Source organism: Apteryx rowi, unplaced genomic scaffold, assembly GCF_003343035.1.
Source record: "Apteryx rowi isolate R43461 unplaced genomic scaffold, aptRow1 scaffold_31, whole genome shotgun sequence".
Taxonomy (NCBI): domain Eukaryota; kingdom Metazoa; phylum Chordata; class Aves; order Apterygiformes; family Apterygidae; genus Apteryx; species Apteryx rowi.
In genome coordinates, this window is record NW_020449530.1 from 753,003 (window position 1) to 779,642 (window position 26,640).

The window sequence follows — 26,640 nt, forward strand, 5'->3', positions numbered from 1 at the left end:
GGGGGGCGAATGGGAAGGCGCGGGGGGCGCGGAGGGGAGCGGCCGCCGGCGCCTCCCCCGCCGCGGTGGGCGGCACCTGCCGGGGCGCCGCCGGGGGAGCGGAGCCCGTGCGAATCCCTCCGTATATACATATATATAGGCGGCATCTCCGCCCGGCTCCGCGGGCGCGGAGGGGAGGTGTCGGTGCAGCCGGCGCCGCCGGGTTCGCTGCCGGCCAGCCGCGCCGCGCCGCCTCGGTGGGTTGCAGACGGGAGGCAGCAGTGGGCTTTCTTCGGAGGGAGATGCCGGTGACCCCCGCTAGATGAAACCGCTCCTAAAACCCTTGGCATCTCTAGCTGTTCGCGCAAGGTGAGTAGGATCTGATATTCCTTATACAAAATAAGCCAGGAGATCATGAAGATCTCGGAGGTATATTAGTAACCCTTCACTACAGAAGATCTGGTTACTCTTGTTACAGCATATCTTTCTACAGAGAAAATCCCTGCGCTTTTGTTTTAAGAAACGTTTGAAATGTATTTTGCTGTAGAGCAGGCAATAATGACCCAGGAGTTCATGTGTCAGTGTTAGAATTTGTGATTGAAGTGGACATTTTAGGACAATGGCAAACCTTCATAACAGGTAGTATTCACAAGTAAAGTTCTACCCTTTTTTAAACAGAGACTAAATTTTTGAGGTTTTACTCAGGACTAAGGATTATCATCATCATCACAGTTGTCATTTTTCACCCAGGATCTTAAAGCATTTTACAAAGGCAAGCAATATTATAGTTTACTGTCTGGGTAGAGAAATCAAGGCATGGAAGTGTTAAGTGGCTTGTTCAAGGTCATGCAGCAAAGCTGTGAATATAGATAATTCCCATGTGGCCTGTTAAAACTGCATCGCCAGAAAGTCTGGCATCCTTTTCTAACATCATGCTTTGCTGGATGCTTATATATGTATGAGCTGAGGCAGCTTAAACAAGGAGGACTAGAGAACTTTTAGGTACAGATTTTTTTTAGCAGTATGGGCAAGGTATGAGTGCTTAGAGATTTTTAAGCAACTGCAGCTGTGTAATTGAGACGTTTCTGGAATTGAATGACTTGGGGAAAGATCTGCTATGTGCAGGCATTATTATTGAATAGTCGTGGCTTTTAAATACATTCTGCAAAAACTAATACATCAAAGTTAAGGCAAAGATAGTAAATATAAGTAATCCCAGCTTAAAGAAAAAAAAAAGCAGGATAAGGAACCTTATATAGAGCTGTGCGACAAGTACTTTGGGTTATTGAGGAAGTACCTTTTTCAGTGTTACAGTGCCAGGGTGAAAGTAACAGCAAGAGCTAGAAAGCTTAAGATACATTTTGCCTGAACAGTGCCAAATGTGTCAGTGGTGTTATGGCAATGTTTAAAGCTGGAGCGTAGCATCAATTATGCCTATTTTAAAATAAATAAATAAATAAAAAGCATTTTAAGGGAGAGCCTGGCTACTTGCTGCTCCATCCTCGTGGTGTTCTTCCCTAGGCTCTGGATTGACATCACAATGACACAGTGAAGCCAAAGACAGGAGCTGGGAACTGTTCTGCCTCAGTCTTGATAAGCCCGTGAATTTGTTGACACTCCATTCCTGCAGCATGGCTAAGAGCACAGAAGTGAAGCTGGCGATCTTTGGTCGAGCTGGCGTGGGCAAGTCAGGTACGTTTGTTGGCTGATTCTTCTTCTGCTTGTCATCAGGTAACTTCTTGCTCCCTCTGTGCAGCACTGCCCAGATAAACTCCTTGTGCGAAAGGGCAGCTGGGACTTTATTCCTGTCAAAGAGGACAGGATAAGGCCAGGAGCTCTCTATTCCTTTTTTTCCACACTATTTTCTCCAGGTTCTCCAAAATAAATGGACTTACTGCTTAAAAAAAAAAAAAAAACCTCCCCTGACTCAGTCACACTTCTCATGAAGTTAGTGACAGGATTCCTCTTGTCTTCCCTTGGAACAGACAGAATTAGTGTTATTTAATTTGTCCCTTCATAGCTTGTGCTAGATTGAGGTGTTTATATGATGTTTTTTCCGTATACCTCTAAGAGCAGATCCTATGTTAAATATTGGACTTACTCTGGTAAGTACTGATAGCTGTAATGGTTGACTTCAATGGGAAATTTTAGGCTCAGCAATGCAAAGGATTTTTACTCTCAGTGTTCTCTTGGATTTTTCTATTTACCAGGAAACTAGGAAAATTTAGGATGTGTAAGGTTTGCATTTAGAGAGATCTTTTGAGAAATAAATGCGGTCTGGTAAGTTCATATAGTAGAAACACAAGGGGGAGGCATAAATGTTAAAAATCCATTTCTATAAGCAGCCTATCGGTTGGTCAGATAAATGAGCACAGTGTGAGGGATGCAGGYTCTCTCAAGTAGCTCTGTGGTGCAGCACAAACATGACGACTCAAGGGCCATCATAATATGTCCTTGTACCATAAGAATGGGGAATTAAGGAGATTCAGTCAAATCACGCTCCTGTGCCAGTTTGGAATTGTGAGATACCTTTATTTTAAGGAAGCCTGTGTGACATAAGCCAGGGGGTAGAACTTACTTTTAAGAGCACTAGGCTAGACTCTCAGCTGCTGTCAACCAGATCAGTTTTCCTGAAGTCACTTTTATATTAAAAGTGCCAAGGTTCTGGCCCATAAATGGCTGTTATTGTTGTTTAGCTAACTTTGGAACCAGTTACTTCCTGGGTAAACATACTTTTATAAATATCTTACCAGAAACTGTCAGTGAAGTAGCTCTGTTAGCCTTCAGGAAAAAAGGTGTATGTGATGCAGATGTCATTAGAGGTTATACCGTTTATACAAAGACAATGCAAATTAAGTTCCATCTTTTTGAATAAAATACCTGAGGGAATGCTGTTAGTATACTCGTAAAGTTTAAACTGTTTCTTCTCTCCTATTGCCCTCTCACCTCCCATGCCCTGTTCCCAGATATCTTATTACCTGGAAATGTGTTAATAAATCTACTTCTGTATTTCACCATTTCCTCCAACTTTAGCAAGTAACTTTAGTGGTTCTCCTTTTGGTTGGTCTCACATTCTGTTGATGGTTTCTGTGGTTGTCCAGTCTTTTGGCTGGGTTCGAAACAGTGTAGGGGGATGTTGAAACACCTGCAGTAAAAATGACACAATGAAAGACTCCCCCTGCCCCGATATTTCTAATCACCTGAGGCCTTATATTTAAAAATATAAAACCACCAGTTAAGTGCTCAATTAAAATGGCTTGCCAGCGCAGGATCAATGAGAGTCCTTTTTACCTGTTGCATCCTTTTTGTAGCTTTCACTACACTAAAACTTATGGTGATAATTTCTTCTTGTAGTCTTGGATCTGGGTGGGAGATCATTTTAATGAAAAGCCAAGGAGAGGATCCTAGTCCTTCAGAGTCCCTTTTCTTTTATTTTGGGGCGGGGGGAAGGGATGCATGGGAATATTGCATAAAATGTCCCCTCTTTTTGATTGATTGTGACCAGGCATGTGAATCTGTGTGGAAACAAAGGTTCAAATAAGTAGGCAGCGCAAAAGGTGAATTTAAGGGGGTGAAAGGACTCCCAGTTATTATCAGCCACCTCCACAGAGCAGCAGCTGCCTCCCAGAATTACCATCTTGCTTTTGGAAAACCCTCTTGTATGTTCCTATGAAAAGTTCCAGTTTCAACAACGCAGTCAATGACACAGAAATAAAAGGAAAGGGGGTCAGAAAATACGTAATTGCCTGTAGCCAACAGTAGCAATAGTGGAAGTGCCGTTACACATTTGCTAAAAGCAGAGCTGGACACAAAATAATCTCCAGGTAGCTGGATTTTGTGGATAAGTACCACACTAGATTAGTGTTGATAATGGGTTTTTAGAGAGAGTGCCCATGTAATTTTCTATCACAGTGTGACCAGTTTGTCATATGCTGCTGATACAGGATCCTCTGACCATATATTGTGAGAGTAGGCTTGGCCAGACAGCTAGAAGATAAGCCAGACTCTAGGAGCAAGAATGCAAGGCAGAGTGCTGGAGCGGACTAGATACATATGAAGAAAAGGAGATACTGAGTGATAAATAAGGCCACTGTAATTGCCAGAAAGTCATGCCAAAATATGGTCACTGGTTTGCTTTCTTGGCTCATCTTCATTTGCTGAGGAAGAGCCAGACATTAGGTTCTTAATCTTTAAGTGACTTCAGCACCTCAAAGCATCTGTGAAGTTACAGGCACATACTGTAATATCCTGGAAAGTGTCCTCTTCCTATTGCTGACCAGCACTTTGGATCAGTGAATGAAGCACTGAAGAAGGATATGTTGTGCTGGGACAGGACATTTGGAGAATTATAGCTGTCCCCCACACACCATGAAAGTGGATTTTTGCTGCTACTCTTTAACCATTTATTTTTACCATTACTGAGAGCTGATTAACAACCTAATCTTGTCATTAATGCTAGACATCTGTTTAACTGGGTGCAAGACTCCTTGCTCTACTAAGTAGTCCCTTCTCATTAATCCAAACCTCTCTCAAACCTGAGATGGAAAACCATAACACTGTTCACAAGTCAGAATAGTGACAGCCTCTCAGAGAAGAGTCAAAGCCAGGGAAAACAAAACTTTTCTCTACTTTCTAACTGCTTATCAGGTTTCTGTGGTTCAAAGGCTTAAGAAGCAAACATGCAGGTATAGCAAATCTGAGTGTCAGCTTTCTGCTCATCCCCTTCCTTGCCTCTCCCCTGTTTTCCAGCTTCCCCTCTCTGTTGGAGCAGGCCAGCAGAATTGCTAGTTGACTCACCTGTCCTGTTTTTGCCTAATGTAGACCTAAACCTTTCAAATAGAAAAAAAGGAGCAAACCAACTCAAAAAGGTGCAATTAAGAGTTGCTTCAGGCGCTTGCTTCAGAATTACACTGAGCAGTAAATCACTGGCTACCTCCACTTTCTCTTGAGCAAGCTCATCAGGTACAAGCATCCTAACCCACTCCTGCACAGCAGACTGGATGCTCCATTCTTCTGGTCCTTATTGTATAAACATTGCATAAACATTGCTTTAAACCAGCTGAAAAAAAACAGATGAGCTCTGCCTGAGCCAAGGAGCACTTTGCTGCTGCTTCACTCGGGAAAAAGAAGAGGTGTTACATTGGTGGGAAGAGATGTTGCTGAGCCCTACTCTAGACAGCAGGGCTGCACATCCTAATTTGAGCTAAAGTCAAGCAGCACTGAGGGGGGGGGGAGCCTTCGAAGTCCTATTCTTTATGTTCAAGAGGAGCTTGGAGGGAGTGGAGAATTAAAATACTCAAATTACTTACACAATGCTGTTTAATTTGCTCTTCAGTTGGAATCYTACAGCTTCATTCCTATGGTAACAAAAGCTAGGATTTCCTAAATAGCTCTTTTTAGAAATACAGTAGTAACAATTAATAAAGACTTCAAGGCCTCATTTTCCCATGCCATCACAAGGTACATAATGTGCCCAGAAAGCTAAAGAAGAGTGAAAATGCGTGAACCAGAAGGAGAAAAGAAGGGCATGTACTGGATAGCACTGCATGGCTGATGTTTTTCCAACTCGTAACTCAGTTGACTATGAATGCTCAAAATACCTCTGCCTTTATATTTTGGCCAAAAAAGAGAATGTCCAGCTGTGGCCTGTGCTATCCAACCTGCCTTTTTGCTCTGTATGTGCCAGGCTGCCTATTCCAAGTTCCTGAATTAGCATGTATGGCTCTTGCAGCCAGGGCAGATGCAACTCTCATCTGTCTGGAAGGGCTGCAGCCATGGTATGTGACACAGAAGGATGTATGGTTTCTGCTGGTGCTTACAGAGGAGGGAAGGTGCTAAAGCCCCCATAGCCTCCCTGGCAAATATGTGCCTGCTTTAAGGCAGTTAAACATATCCTTTTCTTATGCCATCAGATGCACAAAGGCACAGGGCTGTTGTYACCTTTTGACCCAACTCGGTTCATGGAGTTGGTGCATGGGGATGATCAGTAAAGTGGCAGCAGTGGATATCATCCTGCAAAGAGCCAGTCTGTCACAGAAGCAAAGCTCTCACCAGCCCCAGTCATTCTAGCAGCAGTTGTGAAAGTCCTGAGCAGACACAGATTTATATCTGCTGGCTTACACTATTTTCTCTGTCTAACCCAGGATGGGGGAACTTACTTAGGAGAAAGAAATGCGGGCTCAAAAGTTCCTGCAGAACAATTCGAGCAACAGCCAAGCCAGAGAGGCTTACAACAAATCTCTGTTTTGTTTTCATTATTTGGAGATATGTCTGAAAAACACTACCAGGGATCAAAGCCCAGTCCAAGGTCTGGGCGCATGGGGAATAGAGCAGAATGCAGCCCCCTTTTTCAAAAAACTGTACTTGTTACTGGGAAAGATGCCCATTTCAAAGTGATTTTCTACCTCACAAATCCCTGATCAGATGTTTTCCACCGCTAGTTTCATTTCAGGGATTTCTGGGGAGGAAACATGAGTTATTAAGGAGTGATTAGTCCTCAAGCTCTCAGCTCTGCTAGTAAGGCAGGGAAAGCAACCACAAAAGCTTTGTAGTCCCTGTTGCCCCAACTGATACATCTAGGGAGGTTTACTGTAATAAGGTGCCTCTGAAATCCATAAAGTGTGTGGAAGGAGAGTCTGTGGGTTTTTTATGCTGATGGAGTAGATCAGTAGCTTTTTTTTGTTTATTTTTTAAGAATGGTAATGATAAACAGATGAGTAAGCAATTGTTCAGCGATCAAGATCAACACCCACTGTATTAATTGTCCTCTAGTATTTATTGGTAAAGTGCTCATTAAACAGTCCCAGTCTTTACATTCTCTGGTTTTACGCTGTTCATTCAAGGACAGGTTCACTGATGGTACTGTGAGTGTGCATATACGTACKAGTAGGAATGTAAAAACAATTAGGCCACTTTGGGTGAGCTTTTCTGACAGTTCCTGCTCCAGCAGGCATGCAAACATGTCACTCTGCAGCATGTAATATTGCAAGCAACTAGTTGCAGTGACATGACTTTTCTGCACTTCTGTCCAACGGATGGCATAGATCCTTGTATAGAGGGCGAGCCCTGGGTTCATGGATCAAATAGGTCACTGTTGCCCATGAATGTGTGGTCCCGAGAATCCTTGCCATGCCGACAAGGGTAGGGGTTGTTGTGGGGGCCCCAACATGTCTGGTCGTGGCTCATGGGACCAGGCAGGCAGCATGCTGTCCAAGCAAAGGGCTGACACCTCCTGGGATCAGCACTGACTGCAGGCATCCAGTGTGCCGCACAGAGAAGCCCCACTGGGATTACCACATGTAGATACGAGCTTTTAGCCATTAGCTACATGAAAACTCAGCCTTTCTTGGACTTTATCAAAACTGCACTTGTTAATTCTTGTTATACTAAAACCGAAGAGACTGGACACTAAGAGTTTGGGCAACACAAAGAAGCATTTGCCCTTAATGGCAAGATGGTCCACTTGTATTTGTTCCCTCCTCCCTTTCCTTTGCTCATTGGCCCATGGTTCACCATAGCCTGGCTATGGTGTAGATAGCATTCGTTCTCTTGTTTGCTTGACATTCAATCTTTCTTCTGGCTAACTATGAAATAATAAAATGCAGAAATTCTCTAGCCAAAYGCCAACATTGCTCACTCAAGCATAGCTATGTTCCCTGTTCCATCTCATTTAACTATATCTGACACYGACTGTACCTGCATCCCCTCTGAGCAGCTGGTGGCAGCTGTTAGAGCTAAGCCTAGTCCTGCTGTTCTTTGTTTCTGTTTATTTTGGGCTAAATATAGCCTGCTGTTTGATTACTGGGGAAGGAATGCCAGGATTCAAGATTTATGTGCGCTGCACAGCTTTCTCTCAGCTACCCCCTGCAGCGCTTGCCTTGATAAGCTAGCCATCCTGCCCACTTTTGTCTCCGGTAGTCATTTGCAACAGACATCACACAAGCTTAGCTTCCTGGTGGAGTCCCAAGAACCCTTCGCCTGGTTACTGTGAAGCATTGCAGTGCTTTGTCTGAGAGTCTGCAATGCCCTGACATGGTCACCAAATGCAGTGATATGTCCCAGGCTGCTGCTAGCCCTAATGATTCTTTTCAGAAACGCTCATTGTTGGATTTTTATTCCCACCCACCCAGGTGTCTGGAATCCCTGCCAACCCTTGCCTTGCAAATACTTTTTTGCTCCATTTCTCCTCATCTATCACCCTTTCCTCTCCTCTTCCCAGTTCCAGTACCTGTTCCCTAAAGTCTGTGCACGCTGGAATCTTTTCTGCTGTGTTCTCAACATACAAACTTCGTATTTACAGCTGCCTCTTCTGCCCTCTCACTTATTGCTTCCTCCCACCCRTTTCAAATCACCAGCTCCTTCATTGCACTTTACCTACATTGCCAGTGCATCTTTAAAGGTACTACAAGAGCCAGATTAACTCAACTGACAGCAGGGATGTGATGTGGCAAAAAGCAGCCACTCTGAAGTGGTTCTACTGTCCTAGAAACTATTCCCTGCATTGGACTTGTGGCTGCTCCAAGCTGCGACTCCTCCAGACAGTCATTGTGTGGAGTCAGATTCATGCAGGTTAAAAAGGGAAGCTGTGTATTTCTTTACATAGCTAGCCTCAGTCATAAAAGTGGGTGAATTCACCTATTTTGACTTCATAGCAGAGCAGAAGAAACAAGTAATGTCTGTATTTCCCAAGCAATCTTTCTTTTTCTGCATTTATCTTTGTGCCACCCTTGGGCCTTTTACATTTACAGCACCCCAAAATAAGTATGTAAGTGTATTAAAAATAACACTACCTAAAAGTGGAAAGATGATGAACAAAATGGTTTAGTCTTTAGTTGAGCTGTGGTTATAGGACTGGCAGGGCAAGCTGTTGAATGGATGTGTTTGTACCCTATTAATGTGCTCCTGGCAGGCTCTCCAATTCTGGGGGAACAGGAGAGTGGAAGAATTGACATGGGCAAGGAAACTATGGCTTCTTAATCAATTTGCTGCTTTTATTCCAGCTGAATGTTTGCTCAGCATTATTGGCAGTATTTTATACTGCTGCTGCAGAGGCAGGAGTTATAAGCGTGGGAGAAGCCACCTGTCAGGCGTCTTTCACTTCCCACCCTGCCCTGGCCCCATGCAGGCTCTGCCATCTACTCTTYGTCACTCTGCTGGGCACAGCACCTCCTGTTTCACTGAAGCCCCTCAAATTTGGGAGGAAGTACTGACTTCTGTGCTCTTTGGAGCTGGCTCTTGGTGGGAACACAAACTTTACACCTGTGACAATGTTACACGGTTATTCACCACATCTGAATTTGGCCTGCTCTTTGAAGTAGTATTTCTTTCCACTTGCCTCAGATTAAACAGCCCCCTTGATTTCATTGACTCATACCTCTTCCTGGAGTCAGAGAAATAACTGAGAAGGGGGGTGCATCTGTTTCTATTGCCTTTTCATAATTCTGAATGGGAAAAGTATTCTTTATGATTGTTTCCCACCAGGTAGAGCATTCACTCTGCTGGAGTTAGTCTACAGCTGTTAAAGTTTCTAATGGATTTACCATGTATGTGTTAGGAAATGCCATATATTATGCTAGTGACGCTGTAGATAACTCATTCTATGTATATAGTATGAAAAGATGAATGGCAAGAGAAGTATGAAGCCCAGGGGAAGGAAGTAGTAGATATATTAAACATATGTGCAGCTTTAAAATGCCATAGAAATTGGCTTAAGTGGCCGACTGCCTTTCCAGAAATGTTAGACAGTAATCTGAGCACAGGAAAATGACAGAGTATGTTGAAAACATCAGACCTGGTCTTGAAAGCACACAATGCTCTCAACATTCACAGGTTGTTTTGCTTCTGCCATTTGGAGGTTAGCAGAAAGGATGTTGCAGACGAATGAGAGTGGGAGCCTGAGGCAGAGGTGCATCACCCTGGGGGAAGTGTATAGATAAGTGGCTTGAAAAGTTTTCAAGCTAGAAGGGTGCAACTGGGGAGTGCACAGGCTCTGCTGTCCTGGGAGGGAGTTTCTTTAGCACTTGAATGGCACTTCAGGTTTCCAAAGTATTGCAGGAACAAACGCTGTCGCCATGGCCCTCCTGCAAGGCAGGCCTCTAGGACTATCCTCAAGTGGCAGATATGGAAACTGAGGCAAAGAAAGGAGGAGCCTGCTATTCGTCTGCTATTCGCAAGCTGGCATGGGAGCCGAGACTCTTTACAGGAATTATCAAAGCTTCTTCCCATGGTTTTTTCTCTGGGCCAGGCCTGCTGAGACCTAGCCTGGATGGCCTCCAGGCAGGCAGTATTACACAGCATATGGGCCCCATCTCCCACAGGCTCTGCTGTATCCTTATGATCCTTTATGGCCTGTCCACTGCTATTAATTATTGACAGGGAAATGAAGCACTAACAGAACCTTTTTTCTTTTTTCCATTAAAAACATATTTAAGCAAAATTGGCAATCCTGTCTTTACCTGTTCATCCGGTAGGGCTTACTTTCCTTTTGACCTACATGACCACAAGCATAAAAGGAGCTTGTTTCCACATCCTCTCCCCCATTATATGATGCTATAAAATRTATTTGCCATCTAGCCCTGAATATATATAACTGTAAAATAGACTATAAATATTTACTATAAATAAAATTATTTTATATAACAGTAAAAGAATCTGCCATAAAGCTGGACAGCCCTACTTTAGAGGGCTGCTTCTTCTCTGCTGGGATAGCAAGGCCCATGGTTTTTGTCAGTGGCTTATATCTGTGTCTGCCATGAGAAACAAAAATCCCACTCCCCTCAATGGATGAAGCCTGTTATACAAAGCTGTCTACTATGATCTTTTCCTGACCTACACAGCAATTGACCTGTGCCTTTGAAGAGCCTTGCAAGTGAGAACTTCAAGTCATACATTCAGGGCAGGAAAGTGCAAGAAAAAGTAAAAGCCAAAAATTCAGAGTGAGCGATTTATTTCTTCACTGGCATAATCCTCTGGAATAAATTGAAAGCCAATGAAGATTCAGCACAGTAGAAGGCAGTATCACACCATTCGGGAGCAGCAAAAAAAAAAAAAAAAAACCCCCCCCCCCAATCCCCCACACCCTGCAAAAAGGAGGCATGGAGTTGCAGTGCCAAAGCAAATACTTTGAATTAACCAAACTCAGTGGCAGAATCTGTGATGCCAAGCACTACTGCTTAACCCAATTAGATGTTTGTGGTTACATACACTGGAATTGGTCCTGCTCCAAGCTAAATTCCAACATGAAATAATTTAATAGCAATCCATAGCATGAGCTTGTCCCACAAGTCCATATCTCTAGATCTATTGCCAGAACATAAAAGTTCAGGAAATTTATCTCCAATTAAGAAAACTTGGCCTTTATCTACAGGGAGCATTGGAGGTCACAAGAGATTATAGAAGAGAACTGCAGAGGGGCATCAATTTGTTTATTTATTTAGAAAGATGTCCTTCAGTGACATGGATTTTTTTTACTCATTCCAGCAGTAGGTGCCTACTTACCCCAGCTGAGGATCTGGCCAAGCAAGCTTATTTACAAAACAGGGAATGTGAAGTGGGCTGCCCACCTCTCTTTGCTATGCTTTACCCACACAACCACCTTTTTCTCCTTGCTGCAGGAGGCAGCTGAAGAAAGAAATCTCCTTGTCTCCTGACCACAGTCAACAAATTCACTGAAGTTCAAGGATAAAGAGCCCTTGTAATTTATATCTCAGCAAGTATAATTGCAGATGTGGCCCTATTCATATCCAGTCCCTCTGTTTATATATGTTTGCTATGCTGATCAAATGGCAAAATCAGGAGCACAGCAAGTTTCTCATATAGATGCACAAGCCTGAAAGCAGAACACCTGCTTCTGCAGGCAGAAAGGTTAAAAGCAGCAAGACACAACTTCATCCAGAACCCAGCTCACTATTTTATTTATACATTTATATGCCATGTTCTAGTGATGATTTTGGGATTAATGACATATACTTGGTAACAGGGCTGTGAAGACACAGCTATATACTAGTGAACATGGATTTGCCATGGAAGGAAAATGATGGAAATTGAACAGAAAGAAACCTTGCTTTTAAGATTTGATATATGAAAAGTATAAATAAAAATTCTCCCTATTAAGTGCTGATAGAGGAAGGATTCATTAATAACCTGTACTGGAAAGATATGAAGAGTACTGGTGCAAAAAGCAATCCAGGCTCTTTTTTTGCTTGAAAGGAAGTGAGTAACCAGACTGGATGGTTCAGATACATTAGAAAGGAGATGCCAAGCTGTCCTGGAAGCACCAGCTGACCACCGTTCTCTTCCTATGAGTGATACTGTCTTACTGAAATAAAGGCAAGCACTGGCTAAGGGAGGAGGTCAAGATCTTGCATTACATGAACATTCAATGCCACAGCATAATCTCAGATAACTACATCTCACRCATGAATCCTCTTTCATTAATGTTCGAATGTAATTAAACCAGTCTGTTTCTCACCATCCACACCGTGCATCCTYAGTATCACTTTGGTAATTCCTCTGGGCTGTATTTTTGCAGTTTCTGACTTGGCATTGGAAAAAAAATTCCCTCATGAAGACAAACTACCTCTATTTTAAATGTGCTTAACAAGACTGTTTTCTTCATTACTTTTTTATTTAGGAACTAGCATGAAAGACTTAAACTTTGACTCAGCACCACCGTGATGTGAACAATTGAATACCACGTAGTACTCAGTGCATATTGGGAGGGAGCCAGGAGCCTGTATTTTAGGAAATATTTGTATAGTTTGGACAGGTCTTGTGTATAGCTCAGCAGACTTTTAGGGCTCTAAGGAAATGATCATGCAGCACTTCCCCTCTTCTCCTGGTTGCAAAAGCAGGCACAGTGGAACCTAAGCTGAGAAAGGATCATTACCCCTTCTGATTTCCTAATCTGTGCTCCTCTATAGAATAACCCACCAAATTATATAGGGATATTATATAGGGATATCATTCTGCTTGGGTTTTTCATGCCAAAACCTTGCTAAAGTCACTTAATTCCTCAGCAGTTAAGTCACCTCTGATATATATTAATGTGAAAAATCATGGGTAGTTACTGTCCTGCATAGTACGATAAGCATCAGCTGTGGAGCACACTAGCAGACTAGAAGATGAGAGGAGAGATAGACCCATGGAAAATGCAGAATGCACCTAGAGGAATTTGAGTTTAAGCACCTTACAAGTATGAAGCCTATCATAACTTACCTGTAGGAGGTCTCTAGACCCAGCTGAACAAAGCTTCTGTATCAGCAGGACCAGTTTCAGGTGCAGTATTTTACATATCACTGCATACTAGGTCTATATCTGAAAGATTTTTTTAATCACCTAAAATAGTCATGCCTGGCTCATATTTTACAGCATTTCTTCAGTTGCCAAAAGCTTACCCAGAAATCCTTTCTAGCAAGCTGTGAAAATTGTAATACCATCAAGTCTGAGCAACTTGGTTGCACATTCTGGTGCTGAAAGTATTACTTTTTGTGTCCCAGTGCTGCAGTATGAATGGTGAATGGCTGCAAATAGAAGAAGGGACTTAGCAGAAATGAGTGACTTTCACAACCAAGTACATCACCACTTTAGATGCTGCTTCTAGGCTCTACACAGGAGGTAGCTGGCAATCACGCTGTTCAAAACAGCAGGGAAAATATAACGACAAAGAGCAGGAGTCAGAGGAGGCTTAGGGAACATGTCCATGATTAACACCTTGAAGCTTGATTGTGCACTGCCATTTTCTGTTTTTTCCTATTAATTTAAGTTGCTGTTGCTGAAGATTAAAATGCTTTTGTGTTTTGTGGCTAGCAAGGCAGAGCAGATTGAAAAGACAGGCGTTATAGTTTCAAGCATGGGCAGACTGACATCATCATGTGTTCAAAGTATTTAAATCATTGTGCAATTCCAAGAACACCATGTTCACTTTAATAGGTGACTCCAAGAGGTTGGGTCTCTGCATTTTTATGACATTCKAAAGGCAGATTTTATTTGACATTTCACAGTATTTTGAACCTGCAAAAGTGCTCTCAGATTCCAGCCTGTTCTGCTCAGGAAAACAAAAAAGTTTCCAGGAGAGCCACAAATACAGGATGCACAGTGTGACTAGGACAGCATTAATCCCGTGAGAGTAGTTTTGTACATGGGTCTATTTTGTAAGGCATAATCCATTTGCACCTGCACAATCAGTTTCTGAGCAGTCTTAGGAGATGTCACCATTGTATTTGGAGAACGAAACAAAGTGATTTTTTTTTTTTTAAAGCTGAATGTCAACTTTTAGAAAAAAGAAATGTCTGCATGAAGCTTAGAACATTTGGTGATGTTCTGTAGTTCCCAGTTGGATTTCAGGCTCTTGAAGGAGGAAGGCTAGTATCCCAATTAAAGTGGTAGCATGTAATGCAAGAGATCCAAGTTTGATCCCCGTTTGGCCTAAGTTAGCAAAGTGCCTGGGTTACTGACTTTCAGCTGTTCTGTAAAAAGGCTGGAGGAGACGTGCGTGAAAGCATGGAGCTGCTGGGTCACTATGGGAGCAAGGACTGTCTCTTGTAAAATGCCTAATGACTGTTCTGGCTTCAGTTCATCTCTGCTTCTCCTGAGGGACAACCACTACTGGAAAAGCCTTCTGGGTTGGGACATCTTTCAGCACAGGACAAGGGTGTTCAGTGGAGCCAATGTATTAATACTTTGACAGATCCCATCACTCAAGGCCTTTGGTGCAGTACTGGGAAGTGGTCAAGAGATTTTGCTACCTCAGCACACCGTCACAGACACTACTAAAAATCCTGCTATCCTGAAGCTTTCTGCCACACAGATGATAGAAAGTAAGTCATGTGCTTTGCTGTAGGAGAACTTAACACCAACTAGGTCCAGAAGCCAAATCAAAGCAGCTTCCTCAACTAGTGCTTTTGAGAGAACAGTTTCCTAAGTAAACATAAATATTCCTAAATAAACAGAGGTAGCACACTTGCCCTTGTTCAACATTAAGTGATCCTAGAGGAACAGTGAATAAAAGTAAGGTGAGAGACATGTATGCAATATATCTACCCTGAGGGAGTTTCTGTAGCAGTAGTCTCATCACTGCAGAGCTTGTCCGATTTAGGTAGCTCATGAACCTCTTAGGTTTTATTCCCCAATAAATAAATTCCCCACTTACAAGCAATTTATGTCCTTCATTGAAAAAGGGGGTCAGAGTAGATGACTGCAGTGATCATTTTTGGCTTTAAAAATGTAGTCTTGTTGACCTTTATTATATGAAATCAAAGAACTTTTACTGGTGCTTAGTTGCCTTTTTTCTCCTGAGCTAAACTTCAGTTCTTTAGTCATGGCCTTGTCCTCTGGGTCACTTGCACTTTTCTTTTTCATAGTAGAGTTTGCATTCTACATATGTGCATATTCTTACATGCTGTTTAACCACATGGAGCCCCATCTTCATTTTAAGACAAGTACTTTTCATAATACAATTACAACAATCTCTAACAGAGCAGGATTTACAAAAAATAAAGTTACTGGCTGTTAAATAAAACAAACAGTACAGTTTGTGCAGCTAAGACCTATTTGCAAAAATAGGGATTAACAAAGCAGGTAGAGTAACAGTACAGGTGCAATCTCTTCTGTAAATTCACATTAAGATCAGAGGACAGAAAGATACAGAGCTTTCTGCTGACTCGTGCTTACATGTGGGTATCTTCACCTTTGACCAGCATGTAAAATTTGAAAACATGTTGATGAAGGAACTAGGGTTTGTACAGAGGAGATCCTGCATGCACGGGGTGGACAGGAACTAGAAGCAGACACTTTTTGAAAGAAAATCTAATTTAACATTCTTGGAAGATGGACAAAAAGCAAATCAAAAGTCACAGGAGGAAAAAAAAAGTCATATATAGGCAAGCTTTAGTTCTGAGTTAGATGGAAATTTCCCTGGATTATTTGCAAAACTGAAGAACTAATAATCTTTAACTTCCCATAATTAAGGTTATTTCATTCAGGACTCCACAAAACGCCAGACTAAACAACCTTGCCCCGWGCCCTAAACAAATGCAGTGTCCCTGGGGAATGGGGGGGGGGGGTTTGATGTTTGGGTGATATTTGGTTCCAGTGTGAATTGCTGCTGRCTGGTGCAACAGCTTAATGGAGTTGCTCCTGATCCAGAGACAGCACTGAGAGCCTTGAAAAATGGAGATTTCAAAACACAGACTGACTGAGGGAAGGGCGAGAAGGTAGATTGCTTTTTTCTCTTGATTAAGAACAGGCTTAGCCTTAGCTGTTCCCAGGACTTAAACAGAAGTCCTTATGCAGGAGAATCTGTAGTGATTTACAGTGGGACTTTCTTCTCACCCCCACAGAAAAATACCAGTTTTGGTCTCCTCTGAATTGCCATCATTACTTAGTTTCCATAGCAGTATTTCCACAATCAAGAAGTATTGACAGACAGAGGGCTGATCCAAATTCTGTGGGAGCCAATGGAAAAGTATGTGGGCTTTGGAGCCAGTCCGTGGAGGGTAAGGGCAGTTGTTGCATGAAGCAAGCCCTGCTGTCCCTGTCACACTTCCCAGGGAGCAAAATGGGAGTCTGGACTCCCACGCACCCAGCACTAGCAGACTTCATCCCTCAGAGAGTAGTAAAATAATGGATTAAAAAAAAAAAAAAGCCACCCTTTAAAAGTAATCATTGTAAGGGGAAAAACCATGYTATTTCCTCCTCAGTGCTGTATTGTTCGGCACTGAAAATTTGGGGGACTGCCTACAAATTCTCTGAACGCTCATCTGAAAAAAATAGAGTTCAGCCTTCTTTTCCACCCCTGCCTTGCAACAGCAATAGACTGCAAATAGTGCAGCACTAACATACTCACAAAAACCCTGTGCAAGGGAGAAGCGTTTCACATACTGAAGAGACTAGTGTGGAGACATGAAGGCACTGATGCCAAGCCTGTAGCCATGTCAGGAGTTGAACCCAAATCCCTCTAGTTCCATGCAGAGCCTGACCAAGGACTTTCTTCCTGCTGTTTCTGTGGTTTAAACTGTCATTATCAGCATGTTACAAGATCTTTTTCAATGGCTTAAATGCAGACTTTCCACATAACCTACTGGTTTTGTCTCCTAGACACCAGCGTCTAACAGGGTACATCTTGTCACAGTGGCAGCAAGTACTTGCCCCCAGTTACGGTTTTGTCTGGATCAGCAAGGATGGGATAATTCCAGACAAGCCTGGCTCAGGTAGGCTCAGAGAGCAGCGAGAGAAAAGGTGCCTCGTTGAGAGATTTGGGCTATTTACATAATGAGCAGACCATGCTCATCATTGTCACATAGAGCATCAGGTCACATTTGCAATAAGAGGTACTATTAGCTGTGCTGCCACAGAATACTGAGTTCTGTAAATAAAGTCAGTGCGACTCCTGCATTTCTTTTTCTGATAAGGATGAGTGAAGTCTGTCATTCTAAGCCTCAGCTTTCAGTCTGACAGGTGGATTCAGCAGGAACACCGTATTTAAGGTAGCCTTAAATAGTAGTTGGGTAATTCCAGACCCCATCTAAGTTTAAAAAGAATGTCATTTAGCTTTAACTATTCAGGCTGAATTCAGGGTGTCTGCTCCAGGCTGCTTTTTTTTCCCCCTGGAAGATGTCTGCAGAATTAATTCAGCCATTTCCAAGAACAAGGTTAGGAAAAAAAAGGGGTGGGGTTGTCTGTGTTAAAAAATATTCTTGCAGCCACTTTATGTAGGTATTTAGCTTCATCATTCTTTGGAGCAGGAACTCAAAATCTGACAGTGGGAGGTTAGCATGTCAACAAGGACAAGCTTTTGCTATGCTTGTGAAAGTATACTTATATTTGGTAGAGACCCAATGCCTCTACAAGTCCTGAGCTGTGTTTCATGTGATGGGGCTGTAAGTTAAATTCTCCAAGCAGGTTTGTCTTTACAAAACACATTCCAGCTCTGCATATGGGACCATCTTGCTTTTCAAAGAGCCATACAAAGAAAAAGGTGGACATGCTGGCATTATTTCTATTTCCGGTTTGCTGGCACTGAGGCATTGCAAAGGAGTGGTAGAGAACATCAGAGACATAAGTCCCAAGAAGTGAAAAGCGAAGGGCAATTTAGGATTGCAAAGGTTGCTACTCCATTAACTTATCTGAGACAGGTTTGTCTCAGGAAGCAGTTCCAGATTCTACTAATATAGCTCCCAGTCTTAGATATCAGTGGCAAAATTTCAGCTGCTTTACCTCATTTGGCATCCATGTCTCTTTGCAAGTCAGTGGGAGCCTTTGGCTCTTCCACGCTCAGAGCGCCTTCCAAACCAAGATGTAGGCTTCTATGCAGCTCTTTTACTCTGTACTTTTTTTATACCCAGGGTGACTAGAAATAAGAAGTGAATCGGTCTCACCCACTTAAAGATGCTTCCCTAGTGGGTAGGGTTACAGGATATTGGCAAGAGGTCTCACTCAGTGCTTATGCTAGGAATAAGCAGAGGCCTTCTGTCTCAAGGGCTCTCAGGCCAGCCAGCACCTCTCACTAGCACTAAAAACCAACTAGATGAACACACAGAGCTGAGGTTTACCTTACTGGTACAGTAGAAGTTTTTAGCTATCACCTATGTGTATGTATGTATGCACACTCCTACATATAGGTGCACACATATATGCATATACATCTCCAAGCATCTTTTGGCAGCTATGGTTTGTGACTTCATGTTCACTGCCTTTTGAATGGCCCCAGAAGAGCCCACACTCCTACAATAAAAGTTTCCGCTTTTTGAACAGCACAAGGGTTGTATGGGCTATGTATGCATCTAAAACTGGAATGCTGGTGAAAGAAAAGCCTTCCTAACACGACCTCTTCTGAAACAGGTCACTAAGGGGATATCAGGGTATCATTTATTTTTCATTCAGTCCAGTGTCCTAGATAGAAGCCATTCCAGAACAGTTGTTTTTCCACCCTTTTCAATTGAGAGATCAGTTTCTTGTGGCCTCTGGGTGAAATTTTTTGGAAGAGGCTTTTTTGTACAAGGGCTGGAATGCAATGCTCAAGTGAAGCCAGTGAGCAGCTTGGGATGCAGTTTTAATACACTGAATATACAGCATGCAGCAGCAGCCCCAGCTGCCAATATTGGTGCATGAAATTAATTCTAGGTGTTCATGTTAGCTAGATGCCCACTAGGTTCTAAAATTGACAGGTAATCCAAATGCCTTCCCCAGGGTTTAGCACTCACTCAACAGTGAAGCAGCCTTTGTTTAGCCTCAGATTCCAGTTTACGCTGCCCCAAGTGACAAGCACAGGGCACTTTGCGCATTGGGATTTACATCAGCTCAGAAGCGCATTGCTGTTTAGCTGTGATAGGATTTTGCACCTCTCTTTACTGCAACAAGAGTGATACAATAAATCATTTAAATATCTCTCATCTGGTGGATTTGCTGGGGCCTTGTTTAAAGTAGGTATGAAAAGTATCCCATTCCCAAAGTTGAACCCCAGCATAAGAACTGTTTAACACAATTATCAGAGTTTTGATTAGGAACAAAATATGAAATACATATACTGTGCAGAGGCACAATATAGATGGGTGCAAACTGCACAGAGTAAACAGCTCAACACTGAAAAGAGCTTATATTCAGTATTAACTAGTGTAACTTAAGTCAGGGCCCTACTGCACTAAAACTAGATAGGTTGCCTTCTGCTGCATATGTGTCTTAACCCAAATGCAACAGGCAAGTGAAATGAGTGTTCTGGTGTTCATCTACTGCTGAAACAAGCTGTGGGGAAAATAACTCATCTAAGAGCAACTTGAATTTCATGCCTCTTCAGCTCAGTGAGTTTAAAAACATTTTTTTTAAAGCAGCTTCCTCCACCCTTCCCACCCACTCTAGTTTGCTTCAGTTCTACAATGCCGAGCAAAGCTTTCTGAATGGTATGTTTTGTCTGCAATTGCAATGAGGAAAATCTATTGTCCCAGTGAGACTTCAAGGCCAGTTTTGCAGACCCTTGAGAATCAAATAAAGTTTGGACAAAAACCTAAACTTCTAGGAGTTTATCCAGATTTGGACTTTTGTTTGCACATTAGTCAGGGAAAAACAGAAAAAAGGCATGGATTGGTATGTAGTTCTTGATCCCATATGCTGCAATATCTTAATTAGACTGTACCTTTGTTTACTTAAGAGCTTAAGTATGTGGGACTGAAAACTTAGCTAAGACCTATTTTTAGGGTAGCGTCACTGGTCTATGCAGGTGTTAAGTTAATCATTCTGACTGTTGCCTAGTGTATCTGGTATGTGAGGCAAACTCACCTCCAGCATTTGTCCCTGTACCCAAGAGTTTAAGGGTCTGAAATACCCTGTCTCTTGCCTAGGATTTCTGCATGCYGTTACAAGGGAAGTTTGTGCTGTATTTCCACTGCTTTTCCCTTACCACCTCTTTTCTTTCCATTCCCTCCAAGATTTCCCATTGCTGAAGGAAAGGGATTCTTGCAGCTTTACTCCAATGCCTTTCTTGGGGGCATCTCCTTCCACATTGGAGGCCCTTTGCATCAGTCTGTTTTGCTGCTCAAAGCTTTGCCATGTACCTTCTGAAAAAAAATGTATTGATTCAGTGTTTCCACCATGGCTTGCAAGGGCATGAAAACCAGTATTTATGTTAACCTGAGGCATATTCATTTTAAGTCTATAATGAATGATAAAAGTCTGATCTTCAGCAAAGATACAGATTCCAGGATGTCACATTATTTTATGTTCTGTTAGCGTTGGAAGATCCATTGCACAGGCACAGGAACTAACTAGCACATGAAAGCTTGAATCCTAAATAGTCAGTATTACTGCTTTCACTGATAAAAATCAGGATTCCTTCATGTCCAGATGAGACTTTCCAAATCCTAGTCTTTTTAAAGATTTCATAGCATGACACCACCAAAAAGCTACTAAAAATACTTTGAAAATATATTTCTTAATGGGAATTTTCCCTTGTATGCATTTCCATATTTCATATATGAAGGGATAAGAATTTTCTGCAGGTGGTTTTCAGCAGTGACTGAAATGTATTGAGCAATGTGCTTAAAAGTTTGTTAAGAAAAAAGTTCACTTTACTCATTTGATAGTGTTTAGTAATTTTTTTCCTATGACATAGGAAGAGAGCATCTCCCAGCATCTTGAGCTCCCAGTGAATCAGTCTGACATGCAGTATCATTCATACAAGTTTGCATGAATGTCCAAAGACACTTTCAATAATTTTAATTGCCAAAGAGAACAGTTTCAGTATCAATACAAGGATAATATTTATGTGCACATAAAAACTACAGTTCTAACAGTTCAGTGCATCTACACCAATAGTTCACTAGTGGCTAGAAATAATACATACATTTCAATATTTAACCTTGAAGTCAGGTTGGATTAAAGCTCTAATGTTGCATTAAAATTTTATCCAGAAATTCAGTCTTGAAAGGAGCCACAGTGAGCTATTGTTGACAGCAGGAGACTTTGGTCCTAGTTTTCTAGAGGCTGCTCTTAACTCTGCTGCTGTTTCTCATAACCTTGAGAAAACTTCTGTCATTCTGAGATTCTTTGTTTACCATCCTATGCTGATATACAAAGAGAAGGCTTAATTAATCTTGGAGAAACACTCAAAATCCTTGAACAGAAAAAACTATATAAGTGCAAAGTATGGATTATTCAAGAGAAGGTTCCCTGGAGAGAGAGGGAGTAAGAGAAGGGAGAAGATGGAGGGGAATTCTCACACTGTTGCGATGCATAGTTCTGCAAATACTTGTGCAGGATATATAGCCTAAGCAGTCCAGCAGGAGTCAAAAAGAGGCGCTCATCTGTGACTGAATTAGGCTGTGCAGTCAAGGGAGTAGATAGGAGAGGGGGTGCATCAAGGGGAGGAAACAGCAGCTTTACAAGGAGAGACCAGAAAAGCTGTGACTCTTCAGCTGGGAAAGGAGAAGGCTAAGGAAGGATATGATCAAGGCTTACAAATCATGAATGCAGTGCATGAAGTGAACACGGAACTGTTTTTTATTAAATTCCACAGTGTTAGAGCTAGAGGTCACTTGAAACCAGTATAAGATTGGCTTAAAACAGATTTTTAAAAAGTGTTTCTTTACAGAACAGGTGGTGAACACCTGAATCTAGCTGCTACAGGAGTCTGAAAACAGACAGCCTTAGCAAGTTCAAAAAGGATTTACACAAGTTTATGGATAACAGATCCATAAATGGATTTTGAAGGGACTGGGCAAGGATGTGCCCTGTAATAGCCTTAATAATACAGCAACTCTTGATGAGGGGAATGGACAGAAAGCAGCCAGGCTTGCATGGTCTCCCTAAAGAGTATATCCCATTGTCCCTGACAGAGACTGAACACTTGGCTAGATGGATGAGTGGTCTGACCTGGGAGGGCATTTCATGTGTTCTTATGCTACAGAACAGAAACCACACAACCAGACAGTGCAACAACTTTACATGCTGATGTTTTTCTTATAAGACTTCCTTTCATTACTAGCTCCAGGCTTCCAAATATCATCTGATCAGGACTATCCTGAATATGTGCTACAGCTGTCCAAACTAAGGAGATTTCATTTTTAAATTTACATTTTCCATTAACTGCTATTAAGATTCTTTATCTACTTTCTGGTTTGATGTTTCAGGACACACCTGCTTAACATTGGCAAACCCTTCTTTGTAATCAGGATGGCTAAACATATCTATATGGCTTTCAAACAAAGCTGAAATTCTCATCCAATGTCACCAGTAAAGGTAGCAAATATCAAAAAAAAATCACCATAAAGTCATGAGAGATGGCAATAGTTTATGTCAGCTTTTGTGACTGAACGAGACTGCAGCATGCTCTCAGCCATCTAGATGATTTTATATGCATTCAGCTTCCACAGATCAAAAGGACTTCTGGAATTAGTCTACCTCAAAGGTCTGCATCAAGGAAGAACAACCATTACAACTCACTTGTCCCAGCACAAGTATTAAGGAAAATAATGTATCTAAAAGTTTATTTTCCTGACAAAGGACCCCTCTCACCATGACTGTGGTATGGGTTGATTTGCATGGAGGTTCCCCAAACTGAATAGAGGAACTGACTTAAAGTCTGTCAGCTAGAAACTTCTGCAGCAGGAGTTGGCCATACAAACTGACATCTGAAACAGCAAAATTTGGCCAGTTGCATTTCAATTTAATGTGATTCTTTAATTGTTGGCTTATATTTTATTGTGCTTCTGCCTGGCTTCTTTCTTTTCCAAGAACACTTTATCTGGAAGGTACAGATCTGTACTCTAGGCCAAGTGATAGTTAGCCATCTTCCCTTCCTTTTTACTTGACTGCCTTGGAGGCAAGGGTAGACAGCCCTCACGAGAGGTGGTGCTAAACAAATAAACATATACTTATTCACAAGTTTCACAAGTCAAGCACTTTCTTTTTTTCCAGCCAGATTCCTAGCAGGAATTTCTGGAGCATAAAGAAAACCTGATTTGATACTGCTGTACTTTGAAACACTATCTAAACTGCTTTAGGACCCGAGTTCTTCCAAAGAGCTCTATCAACTAGGACACACAACCTTGATTTCCTAAATTCCTCAGTTAAGACAACTACATTCTTCCCAATTACAGCCAGACATTAAGTCACTGACCAAGGTGTGCAGTCTACTTGCATCCAAGCAAAGGGTAGAGTTACCTTTTGAGGAGTCCAGCTATAAGACAAGATTCTTTGCCTACATCCCTAAATGCCATAAGGAGCTCAGGTAGCCAGGAGATGATCTGGACATTCAGTGGGATCTTACTGTAATATACAACATTAAATCCAGGTCAGAGTAATGAGGATCTCCCGTTTGGTTCTGTGGTCACTGACAACACAGCGTCCTTCCATGAATGCTGTTTCCAAGTTAAATGATTCTTTAGATCAATCCTTGTTCTATTGTGAAAAGCCCCTATCTATTAGAGAGAGCTGCAGGGTAGGAAATAGGAGCCTGAGGGCCATCCCTGACAGTTCACTCCCTGTGTGGTCTTGGCAAGGCACTTAGTTGTTCACTGCCTCAACTTCTCCCAGCCCTTAAAAAATATAATACCTTCCTACTTCCTGCTTCCTCTTTCATTATGGTTRGAACCTGCAAGCCCCAGCAGAGATTAGAGACTGGCTCTAGTGTTTGCTATACAGGCAAACAAAGATGTGAAATAATCGGCTGATGTTTATATACCGACTTGAGCGCCTTGCTTGCAGCACACCATATGGATGCAAAGTTTCGTCTGGCATATTCCTACAAGCAGATGCCTAAAGGAGTGATTGCTCATCTGCAGTTTTTACTTAAGGAACCTCCCATTTCATTCATGCCATACCCTTCTTCTCTCTTTCTCCTCCTTTTCTAACATATGGAAAGGAAGTGCACTTTTGACTCAGGGGAATGTTTGTCCTTAAAATTAAAGAGCTTTACCTGAAGTCACTTCCTGTGAGGAATTGTCTTTGTTGCTTTTCTTACAAAACATTCATGCAGTATTTATATGAATTGTATTTTACAAGCCTGCAGAAACCCATTTGTTTATACCAATATACTAACGTTATGGGCTGCTGTGATTTTGGAGAGGTTTGCCATCTCAATTGGTTACAAGACCAAATCAAGGCTTAGCTATCAGCCCACCTGAAGGGTTTTTGTTCTCCCACTTTATATCTGCTAAGAGCTTTGCTTTTGCAGGTGCTACACAATACTCAGTGAGGGCATGGTTACATACATAGCTTATTGTGGGGCAGGCACTAATTTCACACTAAAGCTTTTCAGCTGCTCTGTGGCAATGGCCACACATTTGCATGTCCCCATGGAATATGCAAGGTAGCCCTAAGGGGATGTAAACTTCCTCCCTTACTTCTTTAGTTGGGAAGGGCTGCGCACACAGCAGCTAGTGCCAGCAAAACAGCAAGATGTCACACCCACCCTATTTGCTTAGCCCTAATTAGTTGGGGTTTGCTGTGGCTTACAGTGCAGTTGCCTTTAAGAAATAGTTTTCTTAATCCGGAAGCTAATGACTTGAGTTCAAGTCTCCCTTCTGCCACAGATTTCTTGTGCAACCTTGGGCCAGTCACTTCACCTCCTTAAAATATTACAGTGTATCTTTATTCCAGTAAAGCCTGGTGAAGATAAATGCTTTCAAAGTTGTAAATAATTCAGTACCACTGCAGTGGAAGACTCCCCATATGAAAATTTCATTTTGGGTTATGATCATGGGAAAAATAGTTTGGAGGTGAGAACAGACACATCAGCATATGCCATATAGAACAGAGTTTAGAGTTATTGAGGAAATTCATTTACTGTGAGGAAAGACAGATGAGTTTTTACTGCCGTCTACCTCCTTAGCCTCTAGAGTAGTACTTCTCAATGTATTTTAATCCCCCAAATCAGTTCTTTGAATTAAAAAAAAAAAAATCCTTTCAGCAGTGCTGCATATTTTCATCCAAATAAAATTAGGGTTAGCTCTTTTTTGCTCAATTGTATTTGCTGTGCATACAGGAATATGCCCATTTTTTCATTTAAAAAGTTTGGTTTTGGCAATTGTTTTGTTGGCCACTTCCAGATATCATGCAATTCAACAGCAATTCACAAACCACAAGATTAGTAGCATCTAAAGTGATGTGTCTAAAGGCCACTGCTGATATCAAGGAATGATAAAGAAATGTTTGGAGGGAAGGATGTGGGAAAAGCTGCTGTTTCCCAGGGGAGACAGAGAATCAACAATCCACATAGAGAATCTTTCTTTGACTAGGGAGGTCATTTCGCCTGTACCTGTACCATCCTGTCCAAACATCTCTTACAGTACGCTCAAATTCAAAGTCCGCGTCCATTAACAGGGCACCCCATGGACACCCAAAAGGATATGTTTTGTGGGAGGAACCTTGAAGATGCTGAGACTAGCCTTCAACCCTGGGTGTTCCTCTTTAGGGCAGCCTGAGTCCACATCCACTACTCAGAAGGCTTCAGTGTGTCCTGAAGAACATTCCCAGTGCTCCTGTGCTTCCTCCTGCCTCACTTCCAGTATTGTTTCTCCCAAAACTTACTAGGCACACAAGCCCCCAGACCTTTTTTACTGCACTGACCTTGCTGCCATACCAGCATACTGACTTCAGAGCCAGACAACCCTCAGTCCCAGGTCATAGACCAGCCTGACATGACAGCAGGCCCTGTGGCTTTCTTTGAACAGGCTCTGCCACAGTAGGGGCAGCTTGGAGATTCCACATGGAAAACATCCAGATGGGCCTCTTTCACCAACTCATCTTCTGCAAGCCCTGGATACAGCCAGACTTCCCATCAGGTGCTCTTTTTCAGAATATGCCAGGGTAGGCTTAGAGCTTAGCTCCTTCCTGAACTGTGCTTTGGGTTGACTTGAGAGGATGAGCTCTCATGCAGTAGTGCTCACATGGCCGCTGCTCTTGGGGACTGCTTGTGAAGGCTTGTTTTCTGTCTGTGGCTAGTGTGAAGGAGAGCCAAAAGGCACTGCCAGGGACAGACTTGTGAGCATTGTGTCTTGCCCAGAGGTGAGTACAAAGGTTGTAGGGACTCTGGAGGTGCCCCAAGAACTTCCTAAATGGACACAGCTGGGACATGCCAGCCTGGAGCATTCTTACTGCAACACACGAACAGCCTAGCCAAATAGCACAGGCACAACCAGAGAAAATAACCGGGACTTGTACTGCTAGGAGCTC

At 42.3% G+C, this 26,640-nt stretch overlaps 1 protein-coding gene across 1 annotated transcript in view; it reads left to right on the forward strand.

The window, feature by feature from the left end:
* The first annotated feature begins 285 nt into the window (after window positions 1–285).
* RERG (RAS like estrogen regulated growth inhibitor) overlaps window positions 286–26,640 on the forward strand; it is a 106,566-nt gene continuing 80,211 nt past the window's right edge. Inside the window, exons 1-2 of the mRNA XM_026070382.1 lie at window positions 286–348; window positions 1,501–1,671. Of these exons, the coding sequence (XP_025926167.1) occupies window positions 1,611–1,671 (61 nt within the window). The 5' untranslated portion in view covers window positions 286–348; window positions 1,501–1,610. The remainder of the gene's footprint in view (window positions 349–1,500; window positions 1,672–26,640) is intronic.